This window comes from Muscardinus avellanarius (genome assembly GCF_963383645.1).
Source record: "Muscardinus avellanarius genome assembly, chromosome: 9".
Taxonomy (NCBI): Eukaryota; Metazoa; Chordata; class Mammalia; order Rodentia; family Gliridae; genus Muscardinus; species Muscardinus avellanarius.
Genome location: NC_137795.1, coordinates 97,309,807 through 97,336,652, shown reverse-complemented (window position 1 = coordinate 97,336,652; position 26,846 = coordinate 97,309,807). Strand labels below are relative to the sequence as shown.

At 45.0% G+C, this 26,846-nt stretch overlaps 1 protein-coding gene across 1 annotated transcript in view; it reads left to right on the top strand.

Moving 5' to 3' along the window:
- The window catches only part of CREB3L2 (cAMP responsive element binding protein 3 like 2), a gene marked incomplete at both ends in the record, with an annotated part of 126,977 nt that overhangs the window by 76,786 nt on the left and 23,345 nt on the right, over positions 1–26,846 (top strand). Inside the window, 4 exons of the mRNA XM_080701454.1 lie at positions 3,204–3,420; positions 19,222–19,397; positions 21,217–21,304; positions 25,556–25,740. Coding sequence (XP_080557580.1) covers positions 3,204–3,420; positions 19,222–19,397; positions 21,217–21,304; positions 25,556–25,740 — 666 coding nt within the window. The remainder of the gene's footprint in view (positions 1–3,203; positions 3,421–19,221; positions 19,398–21,216; positions 21,305–25,555; positions 25,741–26,846) is intronic.

Here is a 26,846-nt window from a genome sequence, read left to right as displayed (position 1 = left end):
GGGATTTTAGTGACTTCAAAATGGGGAGACTTTTGACTTATTCATTTAAAACCTTGGAGACTGGCTCAGAGAATATGTATGTCTTTAAAAACTTCCAGTGAGGTTTAAGAATGTGTATTACAAGCCAGGCATGGTGGCACATGCTTGTTATCCTAATATTCGGGAGGCGGAGACAGGAGGATCATGGTTCGAGGACAGCCTCAGCTACTTAGTGAGGCCCTTGGCAACTCAGTGAGACCCTGTTTCAAAATAAAGAATAAAAAACTGTCTGGGGGTGTAGCTCGGAGGTAGAATGCCTCCGGGTTCCATTTCCAGTACCACGCATACACACACACACACACACACACACACACACACACAAGAACATGTATTAAATATTATATATAATAAAATGCTCATCCTCAAAAGGAAGCGGGTAAATAAGATGGGATATGATCCAGAAGTTCAGTGAATGAAACAGAGCTACATGTATAAACATGGATAAACCTAAACGCCGTTTTTAAGAGATGGGAGTTGTAGGAGGATGTATAAAGTATGGTTCTATTTATTTAAAGTTTAAAAGTCATATGTATGTAATGGAAATATACATATGTAATAAAAGTATAATAAAGACCCGGATAGGAATAATAAACACCAAGTCCAGGTTAGTGGTTAGCTTTGAGAAGGAGGAAAGGCGGTGGGTGTGAGCTTTCACAGCCCTTTCCTATATTTTATCTCTTAAAAACAATGAAAGAGCCGGGTGTGGGGAGGGAGAAAGGAAGAAGGAAGGAAGGAAAGAGTAAAGAAAAGAGATTGCAGAAAAAAAACATAGGAAAGTAAGATTCTTTTAAAGGAATGAATACATAATTTCTCATGGCACTACTCTGTAATTTTTCTGAATGCTTGAGATCTTTCACTGTGAAATGAGTGGGAGGAATCTCCCCTGGAAAGAGCGAGGCAGGCAGCTGGCATGCGGGATGATTGCCAGAGGTACCCCCAATGGCCCTCCAGCTCTAAGTGTGCCTGCGCTCAGAGGCGTCTCTCCAGCCACCCTGTCTAGTTCTCCTGGACCCCATGCCAAGGCCCGCAGCATCCCTGCCCGCAGACCTGATGACTCACTAGCCGTGCCTACGATGGCCTTGAACTCACCTCTCCAACCCATTCGGGATGGGGCCTGCAAGGGTCTGCCTTTGCTGTCTGCCTTTCTCCTTTTGTGAAAGAGGCCCAGTCCCACAACTATCCTAGGCTCTAGCTGCAAGGGCACCTCCCCCTTCCCTTCCTGTTCTCATTCTGACTTCTTTGCTGACTCTGTGGTTCCTCCATGGGACTTCGCTGTCCAGTAGAACCCCGGGAATTCTCGCCAGTCACCCTCAGTGTTGCTATTTGCAGTCAGTTCTCAGACTGTTGACTGCTTTCTTCACTTCCTTCCTATACCAGAAGTGTCGCTGAGATTTAATCAGTAAGGATGCCACTTGTTGGTCTGTGACTTGGAACATGTTAAGGAGACAGAAGTGGCAGGAGCAGTTGGTGCCAAAAGGGATTTTTAATGTTCTTTACAGCAGTGATTCTAAACCAAGGCAATTTTTTTCCCTCCTGTCCCAGGGATACTGTGCCTGAAATTTTCAGTTTTATACTTGGGGAAGTGCTGCTGGCAACTAGTGGGTAGAAATGAAGCTTGCTACGAAACATTCTTTTGTACACAGACTCCCCTCCCGCTTTCCTCTGCACAGAGTCGCCCAGTCCCATATGCCAGTGATGGCAAAGTTGAGAAACCATGCCCTTCAGAGCCCCACACCATGAGGGAAGGCGGAGGGGCTTCGGCCGGAGCCCCAGGGGTTATATAGAGATTATTCCTGTATCATGTCCACGCATGACCACCTGGGAAGTTCAGAGTATTGGCGGTGCAGGATGGGAAGTGATTAAAGAGATGAAGGGGAAACCAGGGAGGGAAAACGTCCAGGCAATAGGGAGAATAGAAAGAAGCTCTTGAATTGGTAAGGGAACAGCTTTCCATTACTGTAACAATATACAAGACAATCAACTTATAAAGAAAAAAGGGTTGGGCGTGGAGGTGCATGCTTGTAATCCCCGTGCTTGGGAGGTGGAGATAGGAGGATCGCGCAGGTTCGAAGCCATCCTCGCTGGCTTAAGAGACCCTGTTTCCAAATAAAAATATAAAATAGGTCTGGGAGTGTAGCCCGGAGATAGAAGGGTTTCCAGGAACCCCAGTACCACCAAAAGAGAGAGAGAGAGAGAGAGAGAGAGAGAGAGAGAGAGAGAGAGAGAAAGAAAAGGATTATTTTGGCTCAGAGTTTTAGAGGTTGTAGCCCATGATTCGTTGGTCTCATTGGTTTGGGCAAAATCACGCATAACACGGGCAGATGGCAGAGTATAACCATCACCTTGTGGCTGAAAAGAGAAAGAGGAAAAGGAGAAGAGACAGGGCTCCACACTCCCATTAAGGGCACACTCCAGTTACCTGAAGACCTCTGATTAGGCCCCATCTCTTAAAGGTTCCATTTCCCAGCAGTGCCATGGCTGGAACCCAGACTTTAGCACGTCGACCTTTGAATTTGGCACTTTGCTGTAACTGCACCCTCATGCTAGGGCAACACAAATTAGCTTATTTAAGAAAATTGCCAACGCAAACTATGGCAAGGCATTACATCAGTGATTCTCGGTGTCACGCCACCCTCCATCCACGCTCCCCTGAAATGTGATTCCTCCATTCTTTTCCTCCAGCAAAAGTCTCTTTTTCCATCCAAGGAGTCTGGACTGGCCTTCTCACGTGCCTGGACCAAAAGAATGTGGCGAGAGTGATGTAATGTGACTTCTGAGGTCATTCAGCTTTTGTTTTCTCCATCTTGGAACATTTCCGCCTCCATGTGAGGAAGCCTCTTCTGAATGGGGCCCAGAGGTCTCTGTCCAGCACAGCCCCTAGCTCACTAAACCCTCTAGCTTGGTGCATTCATATCAGGGAACCTGATGGAATCAGCCTGCCCACCCACTAAAACAGCCAGGCGGGAGCCAGAAATAATAACCAATGGTATTTTAAGCCACCAAGCTCTGGGATGGTTTGCTAGACGATCCCAGAAATAGACAAGTGGGTATTGTACGTTAGTGACTTCTCAGGCAGAAGTCGATGTATTGGCCTCGAGTTTGTGTGCAGAATAAATATCAGATCACAGTTAGCAAAACAGCACTTCTCCTTCTGTTTCTTACAGCACTTCTCAGAACTTCTGGATGAGTTTTCCCAGAATGTCCTGGGCCAGCTCCTGAATGACCCTTTCCTCTCCGAGAAGAGTGTGTCGATGGAAGTAGAGCCGTCCCCGACATCCCCGGCGCCTCTTATCCAGGCTGAGCACAGCTACTCCCTGTGTGAGGAGCCCCGGGCCCAGTCGCCATTCACACACGTGGCCACGAGTGACAGCTTCAATGATGGTAAGGACTTGGGGCGGGGGAAACACCTGGGGCCTTGGCACCTCTTATTCTGAGGTCTTGGAGGGGAAGGGGTATGGGTCACATTTATTAGCAACACCCACGCTATGCCTTTTTTTTTTTTTTTTGTGGTACTGGGGATTGAACCCAGGGACATTCTACCTCCAAGCTAAACCCCCCAGCCCTATTTTATTCTTTATTTTGTAACAGAGTCTCACAAAGTTACAAAGGGCCTCACAAGTTGCTGAGATTGGCCGCAAACCTGCAATCCTCCTGTCTCAGGCTCCCAAGTACTGGGATTCCAAGCATACGCCACCATGCAAGGCTAACACCACACCATGTTAGCCAAACACCTGCTGGCCTGGCGCTTGGGCTGGGGAGAAATGCGAAGAGGTGTGGAGCATGTTTCTTACACTCGATGACGTTGTAAGAAACTTGATATAACTTGATATAACTGAATGATAGTAATTCTTTACTTTGACCCTGTTGTTTGGGCAGAAGAACAGCTATTTTGCAAATCAGGTTGGCCACTCAGTTTGATAATTCCCATCAGCCCAATGAATCTACTATTTTAAGGCGATCATGTTATTTTTTTTTCTGAGAAAAAATTTTTTTATGCCCAGCCTTCCCCATAGAATCTTCTTGGGCATCCTCTTAACTCACCTATAGTAGGTTCTGTGACCCCACGTGTCTGGGTTCTTGGTGAGTGTTTTTAAACTTGCCTATTGGTTACCCTTTTATATCTATCAGCAAAGCCGTAAGTATGGTCTTTGTTGAAGGTCTAGTTTTTCTGGCTTTAAAGATTCTAAGATATTTTGATCATTACTCAATACACCTTTGATTGGCATATATCTTCCAAACTCTCCAGGGCAGATGAACATTTCTTATTGAACTATGGTTTTACTAGAAGAGTATTTCAGGACTTGAATAAGCTTTATAAACTATTCTCTGCCAGGCATGGTGGTGCATGCTTGTAATCTCAGTACTAAGGAGACTAAGACAGGAAGATCGTAGGTTTACAGCCAGCCTCAGCAACTTAGTGAGGCTCTCAGCAACTTAGTGAGACCCTATTTCAAAATAAAACATAAAATAGTTTTGGGGATATAGCTCAGAGGTAGAATGCCCCTGGGTTAAATCCCCAGTACCACACAAAAAAAAAAAAAACCCAAAAAAAACCTTTCTGTTCTCAACCTAGCATATGACTTTTTCCTCACAGAAAGATGCCATGGTGGGGGGGGGGGTTACAGTTCACTCATTTGACTCCTCTGGTTTGACCTGAGTATCCTTCAACCCATCCTCACGCCACTGTATACGTGACAGCATTGTTTATAGGTGGGCTACATATGGAACTAGGTTTCTGGACTCCTCTTCAGTTAAAGGCGAATGCTGTAGCTACTTTCTGAATGAGGTATGAGGAGGGGAAACCCTTTTTCCACTGGGGTTCTTAGATCCACTACTGGCCTCTCAAAGAACCAACTCTGGGGCCAGTAAGACATCTTATCTTGGGACAGAGAATGCTATGGGTATTGAGAATTTTCATCTTGGTTACAGTCTTCTCTTGGACAGAGTTACGCTGATCAGCAGGCCAGGAAATGTGCCTTGTTTTCCTAGAGAAAAGATTGTCCTGAATCTGTGAGTGGATTCTTTCTTGGCCAGACCCTGCTGGAGCCTTAGCCATATGCTCAGGGTTTGTTTGGTTGCTTTCTTCATGATAAGAGTTGAGATGCACGATGCCTTAATTCTCTGTAGTCCTCAGATAAGGAGAATGGGGCAAGAGGGAGCCAGCTGGGAAGGAGAGGAAGACATAGCATGAAAATAATGTGAGAACAGTGAGTCGTTGTGAGGGGAAAACCAGATGTGCCTGAAGAACTTAGGACAGTGCTCACCGTGTAGCATCTCAGCAAACCAGCCCCTTCCACCTCCCGTGTCTCTTTCTCCTTTTCTTGTTTGTCTCCCTCCTCTTGTTCTTTTCTTTCTCCTCCTTTTTCTTTCCCTCCTGCTGCTTCTGCCTTTGTTTCTTCTACTGCTTCTCCTTTGCTTTTCTTGTTCTCCTCCTCCTTCCCTCTCAAGTTCTCGTGTCAATCACTTTCAGGAATGGGCCTGCTTCCTATGTGGGGATATGGTCTCTGTTGTGAACACATACAGTTGTCTCTCCTTATCCTCATGACATTGTATATTATTCTAATGGCATCCTCTCACAGAGTTTACTGAAAACTCGTGATTTGCTTATTTCTAGAATTTTCCACTTCATATTTTTCAACCATGATTGACCGTGGATAAGTGAAACCATGGAAAGCAAACCTACAGATAGGGTGGGATGACTGTATTCCTCATGCCTCGCTACATGCAGGAAAGCTACCGGAAGCCTCCTCCTACCTCTCAGCCTAGATAAACTCCTGCAATCCCATGCCTTACTCTTACTACTTTATGAGTGGACTTCAGCTTTTATTGAGTGGTTGAACTATATAACCACAGAGATATCTTCCAGTCCTCAGGATCCCCATGGGGAGGGTTCTTTGTAACAGCTGGACCTGCCTTCACTTACGGTTTTTCCCACGTCCTCTTCATTCCTTTGCCTGTGTACATCCCCTCCATTCCTTTGATGTCTCCATTTCCAGTCCTACTTCCTCCGTGGAACTCGTGTGCAGTGTTTCATGTATTAGTTACCTATTGCTGTGTAACAAATCTCCCCCAAAATTTATGGATTGGACCAATACTAATCATTGCTTACCTCTCATGATTTCAGTAAGTACTCAGGAGTGGTGTTGCTTCGGGATCTCTCCCGAGGCTGGAATCGAGGGCTGCCTGGGGCTACCTCATCTGAAGACTTTCCCAGCCAGGGGTCTACTTGCAAGGTGGTTCACTCACAGTGCTGGGAGTCAGTGCTGGCAACTGGTCGCTCTTTGTGTGGGCCTCTCTCTGGGGCTGCTCGAAGGTCACCCCAGCACATCACCACTCTTGGGGTGAGCAGCATTGACCTGGCCAGGGAAGGTTCCCTGCTGGCCACATAGACCAGGGCTGGGGGCCATCTTGGAAGCTGTCTCCCATCTCCTCCCTGCAGTGGCTATTTTCTGCATCTAAACTCCACCACCCTGTCCATCAAGATGTGCATGAGTTCAGGTGTCTGGAACTGAAGGAAATAGAAAAACAAAGGATTTGTTTGTTGCTTTCACAGGACTTACGAGGTTAAACAGGCACACGGTGGGTCATAAGAAGGCTGGACACGAGGCAGCAGTAGGAGTTCAGGCTGTGTGCTCTGCAGTCAGTCCTCGTTTCAGATTTTACTTCACCACGGACTAGCTGTTGGCGGATTAGTTAACTTATGCTCATGTGTCAAACTAGGATAATTACCACTAGCTTATGCCGCCGCCGCCTCCTCCTCCTCCTCCTCCTCCTCCTCCTCCTCCTTCTTCTTCTTCTTCCTTTTCCTCTTCCTCTTCCCCTTCCCCTTCCCCTTCCCCTTCCCCTTCTCTGGATCTGGGGATGGAACCCAGGGGCATTCTACTTCCGAGCTACACCCCCAGCCCTATTTTTAATTCTTTATTTTGAAACCGGGTCTCACTGAGAAGGGCCTCACTATGTAGCTGAGGCTGGCAGCGAACCACGATCCTCCTGGGATTACAAGTGTGTGCCACCATGCCCGGCCTTCTTCTAAAGATTAAGTATGATAACATATTTCAGAGCCTAGCCCAGGACCTGACTGATGGTAAGGACATTGTTCTTAGCCGTTGTTGTAATTATTATTCCAAACCAAGAGCTGTAAGTGGAGAATAGCGTTCAGGAAGGCTTTGTAGAGGATTTCTTAATTTACCAGCCTGTATTCTACAGGATCTACTGGATCCTGAGCTATTACTTCTTAGCGGTTGCTCCTATACTAGTCGTCAGTACCCAACTTACTAGTGGATTCTTCTATTTTTGTTAGTTTGTTCTTTACATATCAGTTAGACTCTGTGAATCTGCCTTAGCCTATAATCGCCTAAAAAGCAGAGATTAACTGTAGAACAGAAAGAGCTGGTTTTTGAGGACTAATGAATAGAAATGATTCTTTAGATAGCAGGTAGGATACTGATGCTGTCAATGCAGTGTTGAGCCAGCGCCAAAAAGAAGTGGGCATTTCATGAATGCTTTATGGTCTATTTTTAAATGAATCCCATTGCCATTTTTTTTTTTTAGTACCTATCTTGTAGATAGCAGTTATGTAGAAAAATAAGTCAGAAAAAAAAGGATAAAAAGTTGCTACGAAGGGAGGAGAGAGCTGACATTTGAATTAGGATAGGCAGGGAAGACTTTGTGTTGCTGGTGACATTTGAGCAAAAACCTGGCAAGAGAGAGAGAGAAACAGATGTGTGTCTCAGGAAGAGTCCTCTAGGCAGAGGCCGCAGCAGTGCAAAAGCCCTGTAGAAGACATGGTTATGATAAGCATGTGTTGATGCCCATGTTGAGTTAAGACAGTTACCACCTGTAGGAGACTCAGCCATTCACTAGCCTGGGTGTTCTAGAATATTCAGGCTGGAGATGGCCTAAACAGACACGACGGGATAACGTTGCCCTTTGGTTCCACATTTGTTGAATGCCTACTGTGTTGCCCAGTGCCGTTCTAGGTAATTGTGCCCCACAACAGAGATACTTGGATCCTGCCCGTAAGAAGCTCAGCGTCTGGTGAAAATGTCATGTATCCAAATAGCTTACCAGGTAGAATGTGAGCAATGTCCCAAGAGGAAATTAAACTGCAGATGCTCCCGGGAAAGGCTTTCAGGAAAAGCTGCATGCTCCAGGTAGAATTTCACTGGGGCCTTGGGGCACTGTCTGCCGTTGGTCCCGTGGATCTAGATGGCTGGTGGCAGGTGGCTAGACAGCAGAGGGCCTTGGAACCCTAAGATTCCTAGGGACACAATTGCAAGTGAGCAGGTTTCCAAAAGTTGAAGGCTCTTTCTTCTTCCATGATGTCATGATTTTTTTTTTCTGGTTTTATTCTAATGAGTTTAAATGCAACATAAAGTATCATGGGTGCCGTCTATGCTAATCGCTTAGTGGGAGGGGGTGAGTGGGGGAGGAATAATCAGGTGTTTTTCAGGAAGCCTTTCTTATCAAGAGGCCAAAGCACACCCACTCATCCCCCACTTGGCACCTGGTGCTATTTATAGACCCTGCAGCTGCAGGGGACTCTCTGGTCATTTGCTGAGCCCCAGTATAGGAGGGCCAATAGATTTTGCACAGAGCTTCTGGTCCGTGGTTCATCTTTGTTGGACTACCAGTGTTTTCTCTGAGCAAAAGCTACTTTCTTAAACCATCAAGAGATTTTTTTTTTTTTTTTTTTAGTAGCGGATAACAAATGTGGGGCATTAACTGATTCATATGTGTGACATCAACCTTAGGCGATGTGGGTGAATAAAGGGGGAACTTTCCCAGCAAGGCCTTGTCTAGTTCTTAGCTTCAGTTATTTTTCCGAGTTTTGAAGATGAGCAAATCTTTGGGAAGAGAATGATTTTATTCATTTAAAGCCAACTTAAGTCAAGGGAGCCAGGGGAAGGGATAGACCCGTTCCTTCAAGTTCCAGTGCTCTGTTAAAGCAGAAGAACACCGTGCCAAAGAAGAAGGACTGTTATCTAGGCAACAGGTAAATATACGGCATTTAAGGATAGTTATTTAGGAGCCAGGCATGGTAATGCATGCCTGTAATTCCAGGATTCGGGAGGCTGAAAAGCAGGAGGATTGCTGATTCAATCAAGGCCAGCCTCAGCAACTTAGTAAGATGCCATTTAAAAAGAAAAAAAATAGGGCTAGAAGTGTGTAACTCAGAGGTAGAACACCAGTTGGTTAAATCTCCAGTAACCCCTACACACGCACGCATGCAAGCGAGCACACACACACACACACACACACACACACACACACACACACGAGTAGCTTTTTGCACTATCTAATATACTTCATTAATTGATAATGGCCTGAGCAAAGCTAGGCGTCCTTGTCTCTAGTCAAGAGTGAGTTTTCATAAGACATAACCAGAAACAGCCCAGTGAAATGTTCCTGGGTATTTTTGTGCACTGAAGAATAAAAGCTTATATTTAAATTAAGACCAAATCTTGTAACCTATCCCATGGAGAATCTTAATATAAGTATTAGATTTTAATCATGTTCCTTTATAATAATAACTATTTTCAAACTTTTTGGCAGTAATAGGGATTGAACCCAAAATCATTCTATCTCTGAACTATACTCCTGTCTCAGTCTCCTAAGTACTGGAATTACAAGCATGCACCACCATGCCCAACTCTATTTTATTTTTTTAAACAAGGTCTTGCTAAGTTGCTGAGGCTAGTCTTGACCCTGGGACCCTCCTGTCTCAGTCTCCCAAGTACCACAGTTACCTGTTTCTTCATAATTACATTGGGATGCTAGCTAGGTGTGTACTTAGCTTTCCGTTACTATAACAAATACTGAGATGATAAGCTGATAAAGAGGAAAGGTTTACCCTTTTTCACTGTTGGGGAGGTCTCAGTCTAGTATCAATTGGCTCCACCTTGTGGGCCTGTGGTGAGGCAGCACATTATGGCAGGAGCCCATGGTAGAGCAGAACTGCTCACCCAATGGCCAGAAGTAAGGAAAGAAGGAGACAGAGAGAGAGACCGGGTCTCATCACCCCTTCATGGGCATGCCCCCAATGACTTAAAGACTCCCACTGGGCCCCGCCTCTTCAAGTTTCCACTGCCTCCCAGTAGCGCCAACCTGGGGACCAATCCCCTTAACACAAGGGCCTTCAGTGAACATTGAAAATGCAAACTATAGCACTAATAGGCACTTTCTTTGTTCTTTAATATCAATGTTGTTCCTAAAGAAAAAACTTCATAGTGCTGGACTAGGGCCATTCAGAAAGAACTAAATGTGACCCTATCCACCAAGAAGGTATAAGAACAAAGATAATATATGTGTGTGTGTATATATATATATCTATGTTTGTGTATGTGTGCATGTGTGTGTATGTGTGCGCTCATGCACCAGGCATGGTGGTGCTTGCCTGTAATCCCAGTACTTGGGAGTCTGTGATAGGAGGATTTCAGGTTCAAGGCCAGCCTCAACGACTTAACTCAGTGAGACTCCATTTTAAAATTTAAAAACATAAGAAAGAATTAAAAATAAGCATATATAATATCATTGGACCTTAGCATAAAGTAGACTATTACAGGAATAAGTAGCACCTGTATTTGTACCACACTGCAAGTCAAGACAGTTTTATTTAGGCTAGATTAAGGTACTCTTAACCACAGCTGTCTCAGGGCTGCGGAGGATGGATTGGGAGTGTAAATAGTAACCATTTTCCTTCTGATGTATCTTTTGGGGCTTCCGGTTTTGTAGAGGCCAGGGATAGCTGGGTGGGCCAACACTGTAGATCTCCTAAATTTATGGAGCTGTTTTCACAGCTCCATGAATGAAAATAGTCATCAGTGAGCTAGAGGTGAGCAAGGGTGCTGGTGCGAAGTCACATGGGCTGAGTGGGACAGGCTGGCGGGGGCAAGGGCTCCATCACTGCGTGGGGGGAAGCAGGGTCTGAGTAGGTGGAATGCTGTGTTATGGAGCTGAGAAGAGAATCGTGGCAGGGAAGGTGTGTGCAGATACAGTCACCCAGGGAGAAATGGGAAGGGTGTGACATGGACCGCACGGAAAGCATGGCTTTCCAGATGGTCAGTGAAAGTGGCAGCAGGATTAGTACAGGGTCGAGAATGCTGGGAAAGGGGCAGGGATGAGTCACAGGTGACTTAGGTTTCTGCTTCACGGAGTTGGAAGGATCTCAAGGTTAACATGTCCCCTGGCAGCAGCCAGAAAGTCAGTCCCAGGGATAAGATGAGCCCCTGTATCTTTACCACACTCAGAGCTGGTGACAAGAGCATCAGTCTGAGGCATCCTGGAAGAGATTCTGGTGTAGAAAGGCAGATGTGTTCATCATCTACAGATGAACTGGGCCCTCTGCCATGGGTGGGTTGAAGATTGTGGTTAGGTAGGACACGCAGAAGAATGCAGGTCAAAATGTCATGATGCTTCCTTCTTAAAAAAAAGTGACATGACAGGTCTTTTGTCTTCCTAGCCATTGCAAAGATGTTATAAGATAGCAACGCTTACAACTACCTAGTAATTAAAATTACTTTATTTATAGCAGCACAATAATCAAATTATAGAACCAACCTAGGTGTCTGTCAACAGAGGAATGAATAAAGAGAATGGCGTATACATACAATGGAGTTTTACTCAGCCGTAAAGAACAAAAAAATATGCTATTTGCAGGAAAATGGATGGTACTAGAGAATAGTTTTTTTTTTGGGGGGGGTGTTTGGGGATGGAACCCAGGAGCATTCGACCTCTGAGCTACACCCCTAACCCTATTTTTTATTCTTTATTTTGAAACAGGTTAAGTTTCAGAGGGCCTCACTAAGTAGCCGAGGCTGTCCACAAATCACGATCCTTCTGTCTCAGCCTCCCGAAGGCTGGGATGACAAGCGTGCGCCAGTTACTAGAGAATATTATGGTGAGAATATCCAGTCTCAGAAGGTCGTATGTTTAATCTTAGATGTTGCAGCTAGAGAGAAAATAGAAGATAAAAGGGACCTCAGATAAATGAAGAGACAGGCCAGCAGAAATAGTGGAAGGGGGATGCGAGAATGGGAGGTGTGGCGGAGGAAAAGGAGGACTGCAGGAGGAAACAGTTCAAATGTTACGTCCACGTATGTGTGTATCACTGTCAGTCTCACTAGGGCCGCAGGGATGTGGAGGCGGGTGGGGGTGCGGACGGCCGTGCTGTGTGCATGTCTGTGTTTCCTTTCAATCTTACTGTGATGTATAATTAGAGTGCAGCCATAAAGGTACAAAAATTAGAAAAAAAAAACTGTTCATGAATGAGGGCAAGAAGAAAATAAAAATGAAGAAAGATAAAAAAAAATACACAAGAGTTTCCTGTGTTTGTGTACACTAGGTAAATCTTTTGAAATCAATCATGTGTTCGGTGGGCATTAATCTGATCCGAACTCTAAAAGAGCATCCTGCAGGAGAACCTAAGAAGCGAGCCAAGTGAATCCCAGGGCTTCCAGACACAGGCTACGTGGCTTTGGGCAGGGTATTTAATTTGTTGGTTTAGGCAGGACCTTGAGTACAGTGTCAAACTCCAGCTTCAGACTGCACAGACGTGGTCTGGCCCCGCCCCTCGCTCACAGGGTGATCCTGGGCGAGGGAGGTGCTCCTTCAGCGCTCGTGTCTCACTTTCCTGATCTGTAAAATGGGAATGATAGTGATACTTGCCTCCCTGTATCGTTGTAGGGACTCAACGAGTTAATACTGAACACTTCGGCCAGTGCCCTGCAATTCGACTGTAATTGCCTTCGTGTGAATTTCTGCATAATTAAACACACACGTTACCAAATGTCAACAATAAGAACGAGAAGAGCCAGAGAGAGAGCTTCTGTGTGCCCAGCACAAGGACACGGAGGCAGGCAGCGAGCTGAGGGGAGTCCTGTTGACCCCGGAGCCCACTCAGTACATACGGGATGCCTGTCAATGGTACATTTTAGCTGTGATGGGTTCGTCTTAAAAACGAGGACTCTCCATCTAATGAACACTTGGCTTGATGTCAGTATAAACTCAGATGAGAAGTACAGAAGGAACCAATATTTTATTTTTTTCCAGTGCCTTACTGTGGGACCAAAATCACATTAATGAAGACACAGCCACTCTTGGCTAGAGACCAGTGTAATCATGGCTCTGCTAGAAAGCAGCACATCAGGGTAATAGAGGCACAGGTCGCTATGGAGCTAGTTTATCCCAGGGCTGACAGGCGCAAGCCATGTAGCTTTGGGCGAGTTACTTAATTTGTTAAGTTTCTTGTTGGTAAAATTGGGTAAAGGTAGTATTTACCTCACATGTTTATTCTTAGGACTAAATTAACTAATAGTTGCAAAACACTTAGAACATTTCCCACCACATGGTCAACACTTACAGTGTTTGCAGGTTTTACCAGTATTAGCACCTCTTCCCGCCAGCCATTCAACACTGGAAGTCATTTCAGGGTGAGGGTGCTCAGGAAGGGAACTTTTGGGAAGACAGGCCTCCAGCTCCCGTGAAGTCAGCTGCAGTTTTAATATGATTCTGACACATCTGACTAAATTCTTGCCCTGCCCAACTAGCATCCAGAACCCAGCCTTAGCAACTTTTTGTTTGGGAGATTTTTTATGTAAAAACATGGCCAAGGTTTGACAATGCCTTCAAAAATATTCAGTTGTCAAACAAATCAAATGCTTAAGGATTTAGGTGGGGCGTATATATGTAATTTATAAAATTTTTTTCTTTATAGATATGCAAGTGATAAGTGGATATCTATGCATTATATAGTATATTTGCCCTATGTAATTTCTCTTCTTAAGAATGTATGACCAGCCAGGTATGGTGGCACATGCTTATAATCCTACTACTTGGCTCTGAGAATCACTGATTCAGAGCCAGCCGCAGCAACTTAGTGAGGCCCTCCCCAACTTAGGGAGACCCTGTTTCAAAATAAAAAAAAAATAAAAAATAAAAGAAATAAAACTCAAACTTTGAGTTGAATTGGCAGCATTTTATAAATGTTTACACACATACATACACAATGCATAAAAAAGAGTGAGCATACATTTTGTGTGTGTGTGTGTGTGTGTGTGTGTGTGTGTGTGTGCGCGCGCGCGCACGCGCGTGTGTTACTGGGGATTGAACCCAGGGGCATTCTATCTCTAGGCTATACTCTTAGCCTTATTTTATTATTAATTTTTTATTTCTCCAGAATCATCATCTATTCAGTGTAGTTATTTAGAGTTATCTGTAACCACTCTTCCAAACTCTGTTTGGAAATGATCATGGCTCTGCACTTGGGTGTCACCATCATGCTGGCCTCGAATCTCCCTGTGCGCCCGATGTTTTGAACCCTGGCGTCTGGCCCCATTGCTCATGTCTCCTGTTTTGCCCTTGAATGTTCAGGACTTGTTTCCTGCCACAAGAGGGCAGTTTGTTTTAGTGACCTTGCTGACAGGGAATGTGCCATTGAGTTTGACCACTGACAGGAAGCTGTTTAAATAAAACAGGTGATACAGGGGTTGTTCTTCTGCCCCGGGGTCAGCCCTACTAAATTTATCTGAGGGATATTTTCCATCTGAAATAAAACATCAAAAAGTGTGTCAAACAACTCAGGAAGAACATTCTTTTTCTTTTTTTCCCCCACTCAGTATCAGAGCTTCAGAATTTAAAAATTATAGAATGTAGTACTTCTAGTGATTTTTTCATATTTGATCCAGTTACTCAAATAGACAAGGATAATTCTGTTTCTAAGCCTTGGTGGCCCTACTGAGCTTTTTTCTAATAAAGTTAAATTAAAAAAAAGAGTTGTGTGGGAAAGACGCAATACCTCCTCCTCCTTCACTCCATCCTTTGTTAAGCCTCTACCTCATATTTGTTATTTCATTTTCTTTCAGTTGATATTTATTTTCACTGAAGACAGAGTAAAAGCCAACACCCAGTAGTTCAGAGTAAAATATCTCTATTTCCAACTGCTGTTGAAACATTCTCACCAAACTACTTACTGGCTGACTTTCTTAATCTGAAATAATTTATTTTATGATGTAACTGGTAGGTCTAACCAGCCTATCAACAAGTATTTATTGATTCACAGTTGATGCTTTAGAGGAATTATTTTAGAAATCAATGCAATTAATTATTTTATCATAATAGATTCCGATGTAAGAGATTTCGTTTGTTGTTCATACATTCAGCTGTGCTATATCAGCTAGCTATGTTGCTGCATAACAAACTATCCCAAACCTCAGTACTTTAAATAGAAATTATTTATTATCATGCCTTACGTCTGTCCCTTGTGGGGGTCGGTGAATGGGGATCAGCTGAGTGACTGCTAGTTTCAGCTAGATTCTCTCTCATATCTAAGAGTGGCAGGAAGTTGGCCTTGATTAAGCTCATCTGGGGGTGACTTTCATTTTTACCAACATTCTTATGGTAGTTGCAAAACTAAAAGAACAGAAGTTTATTTTTTATTTTTTGAACTGAGAATTGAACCCGGGGCAGTCTACCCCCCCCCCCCAAGCCCTTTTTAAATTTGAAACATGATCTAACTAAGTTACTGAGGGTCTTGCTAAATTGGTTGTTAAGGCTGGCCTCAAACTTGTGATCCTCCTGTCTCAGCTACTCAAGTACTGGGATTACAGGCATGCACAACCGTGATCAGACGGCAGGAACTCCATCTTGACCAGCACATTTCAAGAATCTACTTGTGTTACGAACTAACATGCTATTGGCTAAGGTAAGTCACGTGGCCAAGAGAAGGGTACTCAAAAACCAGGTGACAAAAGACTAGGGCAGAGGGGGAAGTGAGGACCTAGAGCAGCATGCAGCTTATTTACATATTAGCTGCCTCTGCTCTCCTTAGGTCAAGGATCCCTAACTGGGCTGTTTGAGCCATTTGAATTTCTATCCAGTAATTGCCGTCCTACAGCCTGAGGTAGATCAGAAGAGGCTGTGTCCATGTGTATGCAACACCCAGAGACAACTATTTCCCAATACAGGCAATTTAGAAATACCGTAAAATACAAAGAACAAGAAGATAAAGTCGCACATGTCCTGAATGATGATCCAAACATGTATGTACTATTTTGGCATATTTCCTTGGTCTCATCTGTTTTGCTCTCATCGTTACTAGAGGAGTGCTGTATCCTCAGGTTTTTCCTCGGCGCTATAGACCTTTCCTGTGTTACGAAGAGGCTTTATAAATATTCCATTGTACAGATGCACCATCGCTGACTTGACCTTTCCCTTGTTCTGTAACGTTTTGGTTATTTCCAGTGTTTTGTGATGATAAGGGATGACGCAAGGAGTGTAACCCTGCGCAAACCTTTATCCACATGTTGAGCCCTTCGTTTCCCTAGTGGAAAGAGCACCAGCAGGGCTGTGGCCGTCAGGATCAGGTTCTGCCGCGGCTCTGCGGGGTGAAGACTTGCACGCCAGTTTCCTCTGCTGTAAAACGATCTTCTTGAGCTCGCTCGAAGGCCTCAAACGCCTTTCTCAGACCTTGTTCAAGGCAAAAGACTAAATTACTATCCTAGAGTTGAAGCAGGGAGCAAACACCAGTTGTTTGTCCTTGGAAAAATCTCAGGCAAGTTGAGGCAGATTCCTAGAATTCCTCCTTTGGAGGAATTTCATACTCTTGGACGAAGAAGGTTTCCCCGCAGCAGCTCAGGGGCCACTGCTTGCCTCGTGGCCTCCATCCCGCCCCTGACCCGGAGAGAGCAGTGGTTATGTTTATGTTTTAAAATGGGTGCTGGGTGTGGTGGCGCATGCTTGTAATCGCAGCAGCAGTCAGGAGGTTGAGACCAGAGGATCATGGTTCATAGACAGCCTCAGCTACTTAGTGAGGTCCTCTGCAACTTAGTGAGACCCTGTTTCAAAATAAAGAACACGAAATAGGGCACGGGGTGTAGCTCAGAGGTTGAATGCCCCTGGGTTCTATCCCCAGACCCACAAAAAATACAGATATAAAATAAAATAGGGATGGCGGGGGTGGTGTTGCAGACTTGCAACCCCAGTACTTGGGAGGCTGAGACAGGAGGATCACGGTTCACAGACAGCCTCAGCTACTTAGGCCCTTTGCAAATCAGTGAGACCCTGTTTCAAAATAAAGAATAAAAAAAATAGGGCTGGAGGTGTAGCTCAGTGGTAGAATGTCCCTGGGTTCCATCCTCAGTACCTCAAAACAAACAAACAAAGCTATAGGACACTGAGTATTAAGAATATAAGGTATTCTGACTTATTTTATGAATGTGTTATAATGTGCAGGCATTAGGAATGGTTTCCTGGACTGGAAGAACTGCCCTTATTACTGGGCTTCATTTTTCTCTTGCAATTTTCTATTTGCCTTTTGCAGTGAATTCCGCTTTATCTTTCATTTGCCTGTGAATTAAAGTTGGTTCACAGCTACCTCCCTCACACTGTCGGGGGATCTGGCCTTATCTAACAGTTTTCCCGTCATTGCCTGGGACCGTTCCCCTGGGATGAGTCCTTACTGACCGTGGTAGTGGGCATAAGGGCTGTCTTTCATCTTACTATCTCTCTTCCAGCCTCAGTGAAGGAATAAATATTACTCAATCCAGATGGACTTTAAATGTTGATTTCAGGAAGCACAGGCCATGCCACCTCCCTGCTGAAGGGAGAAGGCAGGATCTACACTCCCTCTGCCTCTTCAACCCTTTCGATTCTGCCCTAAGCGGGTTCTCCCGTCAACTCCATCTTCTGGTTCCTGAGGTCTTTCTGGGAGAAAGGTTAGTCTTCTTTTGGCCCATGGTCTTGATGCTTCTCCGGGCTGACCTGGGCGCTCATCTGGCCAGCAGAATTCTGTATCAAGTACAGTGTGGTCTCCTTCCTCTGGCTGCCATCAAAAGGGCCTTTGTTCCTCCTTCCTCTTCTTCTTTAGGATGTCGCCCACACCCTGGAAACATGGAAAGCCCTCCCATCGCACCATGGCACTCCGCAGCTCGCAGGACTCACTCTAAGAGCAAATCATCACTTTGTGGATGCAAACCTCACTTCTTCTCTGCTTCAAGGAAGTTGCTTCTGAAATAACAATTTTCATAATTGTGAAGTGGAGCTGTTAGCCGCAGTCCCTGCCCTTCCCTCCTCCGGCAGTTCTGAATTCTTCTCATGCTCTGTTTCAGAAGACCAGAGTCAGATTCCTGCCTGTAATTTCATAATGGGAACAACTTGGCTGCCCTGAACAATAATGGGTCGCTACGCGCGTGGGTGTGTGATCAAACATTGTCATACAGCAGAACATACCTTTGTTCTCTTTAGACCTCATTTTAGAATAACCGGGCCGAGCGAGGGGTGCGGATGTTGGGAACCACTGCTGGTTTTCCGTGTTCTGTGCCATCTCTAGCCTCCTCGGCTTTGCTTTCCTGTCCCCTCTCTGCTTTGGGGGACTGTGCTGAGGTTCCAGGTGCTTAAACTTCCAGAAGAATGTGCCTTTGGTGAGAGATGTCTGTCGGCTCTGTGTCATCTGTCTCCAGGCCGGCTGATAATCATGGCGGGCTTGGTGACAAGACGAGAACCATTCTTGCCACACTGGGCCCTTCCTGGGATGAACACTTTATCCATGTCAAAAAAGGGCAGTTCCCTGTTCCAAATGCTGAAGTTTCCTGAAGGGCCAAGCAGAGTTTCTGGGAGTCAGCCTAGGTTTAAGGCCTGGGTGAGATCACAGTGGAAACAGAAGATGAAAACTAGGGAGTGGGAAGAGAAACAAAGGCGACCCAGAGAACAAGCAGCGGTGCCCTGCAGAGAGGCCCTCCGTTCTCAGGCCTGGCTGCCAACTTTTGCTGCTGCTTCCTTATTTCTAACTCTGCTTATGGATTTATTTGTAAATAAGCCACACATTCACTTAGTTTGAGAACCCCACATGACTCATTCTACATTAAGAATCCTCCCTCCCATCCTGTTCCCTGCCTACCTAGTTATCTCTCCCTGGTTCTGCCCAGGGAGCCAAGTCTCTTTCTTTTGTATGTAATTCTTCCAAAGTTTCTTCAGCCATACTCATATACAGGGATAGACAGATCGAGATTCGTACTTTGCCATTTGGTCCTCTGTCCATTGGTCTCTCCTCTCACGTCCTCATTGTATTTCCTTTTCTCCTCTCAATGATCCTTTGATGGGAGATTTGGTCAGTGGTCATTCCTTTTGCTTATACCCAATGCCATGAACAAGTTCCCATGTTTGCTTGTCTTTTTTTTTTTTTAACAGAGGAAGTGGAAGGTGAGAAATGGTACCTGTCTACAGACTTCCCTTCAACCACCATCAAGACAGAGCCTATTACAGAGGAGCCACCCCCAGGACTTGTTCCTTCTGTCACTCTGACCATCACAGCCATCTCCACCCCATTCGAAAAGGAGGAGCCCCCTCTGGAAATGAATACTGGGGTATAATCAATTTTCTCCTATATATACAGATTAGATCAAAAGATACAATCTTTATTTTCCAATAAGGCTGTATAAATCTAAGGGTGTGTGTGTGTGTGTGTGTGTGTGTGTGTGTGTGTGTAGATATGTACATATATATATGTATGTATACAGGAATAAATCAAGAGTATGTTGACTTGTATCAGCATTATTTCACAATCTTTAAAGGCATTGTCCATAAAAATTATTAGTAAAGCTGATTTTACTTTTTTTCTGTGAATGCTATTACAGAATAAAAAAAACCCAGATGAATATAAATGATAATCACAAAACTTTTGATGAGACTTGTTTTTAAGCAAGTGGACCTGGAGTGGTAAGGATAATGGTACAACCCTCATCTTATAACACCATGGCTCTTGGGAATGCTAGGTCCTGTGTAGTATTTTAGTTCACTAATTCAGTACTGAGTTGTCCTTACCCATTTCAGGAATCTTCTTCCTACTGATTCATGTTGTATTATCCCTGAAAAACAAGAAATCAGGAATTTCTTCCTTGTTCTAACTGAGGCCTATAGCAAGTAGAATTTAATTCTACTCTGCCTTCTTTCTGGGTATTCCCAGTGTCTGATGGTAGACCAGAATCATGCTCATTATCTTCTTCCAACTGTTGGAAGCTTGCCCTAGATTTCCTAAGTTCAGTGCTGCAGATTATGAACAATGACTCCCTTAAACAACTATGAGTAAAATCTCCTGTGAGCAAACTCTAATGTCTACCTGTGCTGGAAAAGGTATCGCAGAGTCGAAGTCTGGAGTAGTACCCTCTACAGTGAGGAGTCACTGTAGAGATGAGGGGTGTAGACAGAGACTTCTGCAGCTGTCCTCTAGGATTCCTTTCTCAGTAGCTCCCAGAGTCTCCACCGGGCTGAGCTCCTGAGATCTATACTGGTCTCCTTGCTCCTCAAGATTTTAGTATATTATGCTAAGTGAGATTAGTCAGTCACAAAAAATAAGAAATCAGATGCTTTTCCTAATATGTGAGAGTTAGGGAGAAATGGGTCATAGGAGGAACTCTAGATGAAAAAGGAAATCCTATAGAGGAGCAAACAAGGCAACCTAAAGGAGGAGAAAGGAGGGGGGAAGAGGAAAATCTCTAAAACACACAATGTACTTAAACATATCGAAGTCAACCACTAAGCCGAGCAAGGGAGGGAGGGACGGGGAGGGAATGGGGTGGGAATTGGGTAGGGGTTAAATCAGTGATGTGTACATGTATGTACACACAAGTATTTTACCCCAATATGATGTATGAATATAATGCACCAATTAAAAATAAAAATAACAAAATATCTTCATAAAAAATTTTAAAAAAGATTTTAGTACAGTTGGTTTTTAAATGTGTATGTAACTAATGGAGCTTGGAGTCATGCCCATGACCCCTGTGTACGGGCCAGATAGCTCTTTTCCTCTCCCTTCTGGGTATTTCATAGTTAGATGTCGTTACTCTTTGGGAAGCCGGGAGAGAAAGGATATGGCTAGCTTTACACAGTCCCTATGGGCAATCTGGAGACCTGTGGCCCATTAAAAATTTCTCAGAATATTTTGTGATAAAATGCTTTTAGATTGCACTTACAAGTGAGCCTTGGGCTTTCCATTGAAGGCTTCGGAGGGTCCTGTTAAATGTAGGACCATGAGGAGAGGGGTAAGAACTAGAGGTGGCCCATCCCTGCTGTGCTGCTGAGGGGGGCTGGCCTCAGAGGAAGCCCCAAATGACAGATACTTCTCTCCATTTTTTTAAGGTCCTTACTAGTTTTCAAGCATCATGTTTGAAATTCTTCCTTCAGGTCGATTCCTCGTGCCAGACGATCATTCCCAAGATTAAGCTGGAGCCTCACGAAGTGGATCAGTTCCTCAACTTTTCTCCTAAAGAAGGTGCGACCCTCGCCTTACGCTCCTTCACCTACCCCGTGCGGTCACAGTCTGAAGAGAAAGGGGTCACAGGCAAGGGCTGGGTCAGTGGGTACCATTCACGTAGCTTGCTTCACAGAACAGCTCTGTGCTTCAGAATCTTCATTCCAAACACACATTTGAAAGCTAAACATCCTTTTTCCCTATAGGCACATCCTTAAATTCCAGCTAAGTGTCACCGTACTTACTCTTAGGCAAGATGAGTTTTCAACCCCTATAGAGACCTCTGGTTGAAGTGTGGCTGCAGGTGAGCAGCCCCATGGCCTGGTGTCCTCTTGGTGTGACCCTCCCACAGCCCTGCAAATATACAACCCTGAAAATCCCCAGCAGGCCCAGAGGCACTTGCTTCCATAAAGCAACCCCGGTAAAGTGATCATAGTTCACCTACCTGGACCAACCATGCAGTGTTTTTAAATGTTGATTTGGGATTGCACGTTTCAAGGAGCCCCATCTTATTTGGAATATTCGTGATCTCCAATTATACATTTCTTTGGGCTTCTTGCCATTCATTTAGAACTTAATAATGTCATACTTGAGCTTGCCTTTTTTCTCCCTCTCTCTAGGTCAGTTTCTACCTGACCTATTTCCTCTTTGTTCTCCTACAAGTCCTGGTTTTCTGCAGACTTCTGAGCCTGTGAAGTCCAGGGAAGCTCCAGATGTCATTTATATGCATGCTCTGTGCAAATCTGCCCTTCTCGGTTCTGTGACCCCGTGCTGTCACTGCTGTTTTTACTTTATTTTTATTTTTATTTATTTTATTTTATTTATTTATTTATTTATTTTTTTGGTGGTACTGGGGTTCCTGGAAGCCCTTCTACCTCCGGGCTACACTCCCAGACCTCTTTTTACATTTTTTTATATTTGGAAACAGGGTCTCCTAAGCCAGCGCGCGCGGCTGGCTTCGAACCTGCGCGATCCTCCTGTCTCTGCCTCCCAAGCGGGGGATTACAAGCGTGCGCCACCACGCCCGGCCTGTTTTTACTTTATTTTTAATTTTTTTCTACTGGTACATAATGCTTAGACATAATAATAATGGAATTCATTGTGACACATTTGTACATGCACATAGTATAATTTGATCCGTACACATTGAGAAGTATAATTCATCATGTGGGCAAAAAGAAGTTAGCGTATACAGTCATCATAGAAAAGGTGTATGTGCTATCGCATATAAATGTTTTACATGAGTGGTTTTCATGGGAAAATAGTCTACCTTTATTCCATTTGGAACTAACTCAGGATCTGATTTTTCACTGTTTAATCAGCATTGACCCTTTATTTACCCTTCCTATTAGTAAAAAAAAAAGGTTGTTTTAAAAATACTATTGACTAGAACCTATATTGAGACATATTTCTTGACATCGAGTGATAAATATTCATGCCTTTCAGCTTAAAACCCCTTTCACTTTGACGGCACTGGTTATTACTTTAAAGTGCATCTTGCTCTTTTAAATGTATGCTATAATATGGTTCCGAGAGTGTTATGACCGTAACAATGGATTCTACAGTGGCTTCAGAATCCAGGGTCACTGGAGGAGAGATGTTTCAAAAACCAAGTAAATCACAGTTCTTCCTCATTATCCTGGATGAAGAGAGATAAGGAAATTCAATACCCTTGAATGCATCAGAGTTTCTAGGCAAAGCAGCCTGTTGTCCCCAGCTCTCTCAGTAACCGAAGAGAAGCATTTCAAATGATATTTAGAAATCGGATACTGAGACACCTGTGGCCAGATCAGCAGCTCTCCGTGGGTGGGAAAGACAAGATTCAACTGTGCTTCACTGCCTCTTCCTGGATCCTGTTCCTATCTTTTGTGGGGTACCCCCTGCTTGGAAAGGGGGAGAGCATCAGAATAATCATGCCAGTGTCAGGCGAGAGGGGCAGGGGAGCCCTGGGTACCACCACTAGGATGTAACGCAAGGGTGGCAGGCAGCTGGAGCCCCTGACTGGTCAGCTTCCTGGGCATTTGTTTTTCTTATCATAATGTGCCATAGTTCTCATGGCACTGGGGAAACCTTGGTCAACATTCACAGGACTCCTACTTTCTAGCCAAGCATGTAGAGACTTAAGGCATGCACCTAACCTGTTTAGCTGCCAGAAGAGTGTTGGGAGTAGAGTAGAGAAGATCATTTGGAATATTCTGTAGCTGTAAGAATACCTGTAGACACTACAGTGTCCAGAGAGCTCTTTAGCAAGGCTTTGGCAGAGAAAAAGGAAAAGAAGACGCTCCTAGAAAGAAGTAGGATGTTGGAGAAGAGAACAGAGAAAAAGAGAGAAAAAAGAAAGGAAGTGTGCTGGGACTGTGGGACAGGAGGGGGAGGCCACGAGGGACATCACCTGCCTCACCTCAGACACAGGTCTTCCAGGATAGCCAGCACCTGGTCCCTGCTTGCCATCTCCTGGGGCAGCTCTGGCCCTGCTGTCCGGAGCACCTTGGGCAGTCTCCATTTGTTTGCAGGCGGAGGAGATGAAGTGAGGCCTTGCTCCCCATCAACCAGCTCCCTGGCCCCTGCACAGACCCAAGGCACAGCCACGCACCCTGCCAGGTTCCGAGCTGCCCCACTGAGGGCTCTATTGTCCTGGAGCCCCGGGGGGCTTTGGGCAGAGGGCCCACAAAGGTTATCTCCTCTGGCTCAGTCACAGTGGCTGGCACAGCAGAAACATCCGCTGTTCAGAAAGAAAGGGAGGAGGCTCAAGAGGGCTGCCTGTTGCTCTGGAGGCCCTGGCAGAGTGTGGCTCAGCCCCTGAGGGAAGCCTTTGGGGAGATGGTACCCCTCAACCCATAGCTACTCATGCATCTAAAGGTGGGTTTAGTAGCCAGGTAGTGGCCCATGCCAGTTATCCCGGTACTTGAGAGGCAGAGACAGGAGGATAACAGGTTTGAGGCCAGCCACAGCAACTTAATGAGATCCTGTGTAAAAAATAATACAGGACTGGGGTTGTAGCCCAGAAGTATAATACCAGCCAAGCGTGGTGGTACACACTTGTAATCTTAGCATTTGGGAGGCTGAGACAGGAGGATAGTGGTTTGCGGGCAGCCTCAGCTACTACTTTGTGAGGCCCTTTGCAACTCTTTGAGACCCTGTTTCAAAATAAAGAATAAAAAATAGGGCTGGGGGTGTAGTTCGGAAGTAGAATGCCCCTGGGTTCCATCCCCAGTACCAGAAAGAAAGGAAGAAAGAAAGAAAGAAAGAAAAAAGAGTAGTAGAATGCTCCTGGATTCAACACCCAGTACCCTCAATTTTTTTTTTTTTTTTTTTTTTTGTGGTACTGGGGTTCCTGGAAACCCTTGTACCTCCCAGCTACACTCCCAGACCTATTTTATATATTTATTTGGAAACAGGGTCTCTTAAGCCAGTGAGGCTGGCTTTGAACCAGCGCGATCCGCTTGTCTCCACCTCCCAAGCACGGGGATTACAAGCATGCGCCACCCCACCCGGCCCAGTACCATAAATTTTTTTTTAATTAAAAAAAAAATGGTGGGCTTAGTGTTTTCTGAATAGAGAATATCTGATTCTCGATTCAGTGAAGAAAAACACCGGGGGATTTCTCCAGCATCCTCTGAAGGTTCCCAGCTTTTGCTGTTCTTTTTTCTTAATACTTTTCTTTGTGCACCATAACTATACCAGTGAGCTTCCTGGAGATAGATACATTAGTATCTGCACGTAGCACTCGCAGCCTTTCTCTCTGGATTGCACCATGTCGCCCCCTCCCGTACATATTAGTGAGCTCTGTACCGATACCTTCATATATGAACAGAGCATTATTTGAACTGTTTTGCTGTTCTCTTAAAAGAGATTTTCTATTAAAGTGCATCATGCATTCACTTGGTTTACAAATCCAACCACATAAACTAAAAGCAATATAATGATAAGTCTTACTGACCGGTCATAATCTACCCTGATTTCTCCCTGCCCGCCCCAGGCCACTCTTTTTATGAGTGTCTGGTCTGTACTTCCAGTGTCTGCTTATGCCAGGGCAAGCAGTGGAGTCTCTTCATACCTTTTCCTGTTCCAAACAAAAGGAAGACTCCTGTGTACACTGTTCTGCCCCTCGCCCCCCAGCACACCTTCAGAGCTTCCCAGCCCAGCTCCGGTCGGGTTCTCTCTGTCCGCCTGTCCTCTGAGCTCGCTGTGTGGATGTCTGACTTGTGTTCGGCACCCCTGCCCGCTTTGCTGCTGCTCTGAGATAGATGAGGTGCGCTCTCTCTCCTGCAGCCTCCGTGGACCACCTGCACTTACCGCCGACGCCCCCCAGCAGTCACAGCAGTGACTCCGAGGGCGGCCTGAGCCCCAACCCACGCCTGCACCCCTTCGGCCTGCCGCAGACCCACAGTCCCGCCAGGGCGGTGCCGCGGGCCCCCTCCGCGCTGTCCAGTTCTCCTCTCCTCACCGCGCCACATGTAAGTATTTGGTGGGCCTTTCTGGAGAGTCATGAACCCTCTCCGTTTGATTTTTACCCTTGTAATGAAGTTGCTGTGTAATGGCCGTCTGTGTCTGTTTTATGTTGCCATACGAAAATACCCAAGGCTGGGTGAGTGATAAAGGAAAGAGGTTGCTTTGGCTCACTGTTCTGCAGGTGGGAGAGTGCAAGAGCCCCTCCTGGTGAGGGTCTCGCCCTGCCCCAGGCGTGGAGGGGCAGGGGCAGGGGCAGCAGGCGGTACAGAGGGAGCGCATGCGCAGAGTGAAACAGCCCGCTCTCGTGGTACCCAACTCAGTCCCTCAGCGCGAGCTCACTCCAGCGAGGAGGGCGTTCACCCCTCTTCTCCCAGCACCGCCATGTTGGGACCGAGGCTCAGCAAGGGCCAGGTGGGAGCTGACGGTATCAGACCAGAGCACCAAAGCACGAGATAACAACCTCAGGGGACTTTTTTAAAGAGCTGCCTGTAAGTCTGTTCTGGCCACCACAGTTCTCTCTCCGTGTGCACGCTCAGTTTTTAGTCATACGTTTATTTTTCAGACCTGTACGCAAGGGGAGTAAACATCGTGTGCTTCGCTCCTCAAGAATATACCATAAAATATTTAACGTTGATTTATGTGGTTCTGGGACATATAAATAGGAAATGCCTTTCATATCTTAGATAGGCCGTCTTGGGTAAACTTAAAAAAAATCTCTTTGACAGTAAAGTCTTTGATTCCCAAAGCTCACAAGTCTAGCTTAACCTTTTGTGGCTCTAAGGATGACTCCGAACCCAGGAACTTGGTAAGAAACCCTGAATCATCACCCAACGCACACAGAAGGACGCTATTTTCTAAATAAAAAAGAGAGATAGATAACATTTCTTGTTCTAAAGAGTTAATTGATTTCTTTGAAGTCTTAAGAATAATGTTCATTTAAAAAAATTTATTATGTCATGGCTAACAGATTTAAGTAAAATATCTAAAGGTTCTTTAGAAACCTTCTAGCAATTCACCTAATTTTGAAAATTTTGTTTCATTTTGTCCTAGAACTTCTAGATCCACAATCACATTTATTTATTTATTTTATTTTATTTATTTTCTGGTACTG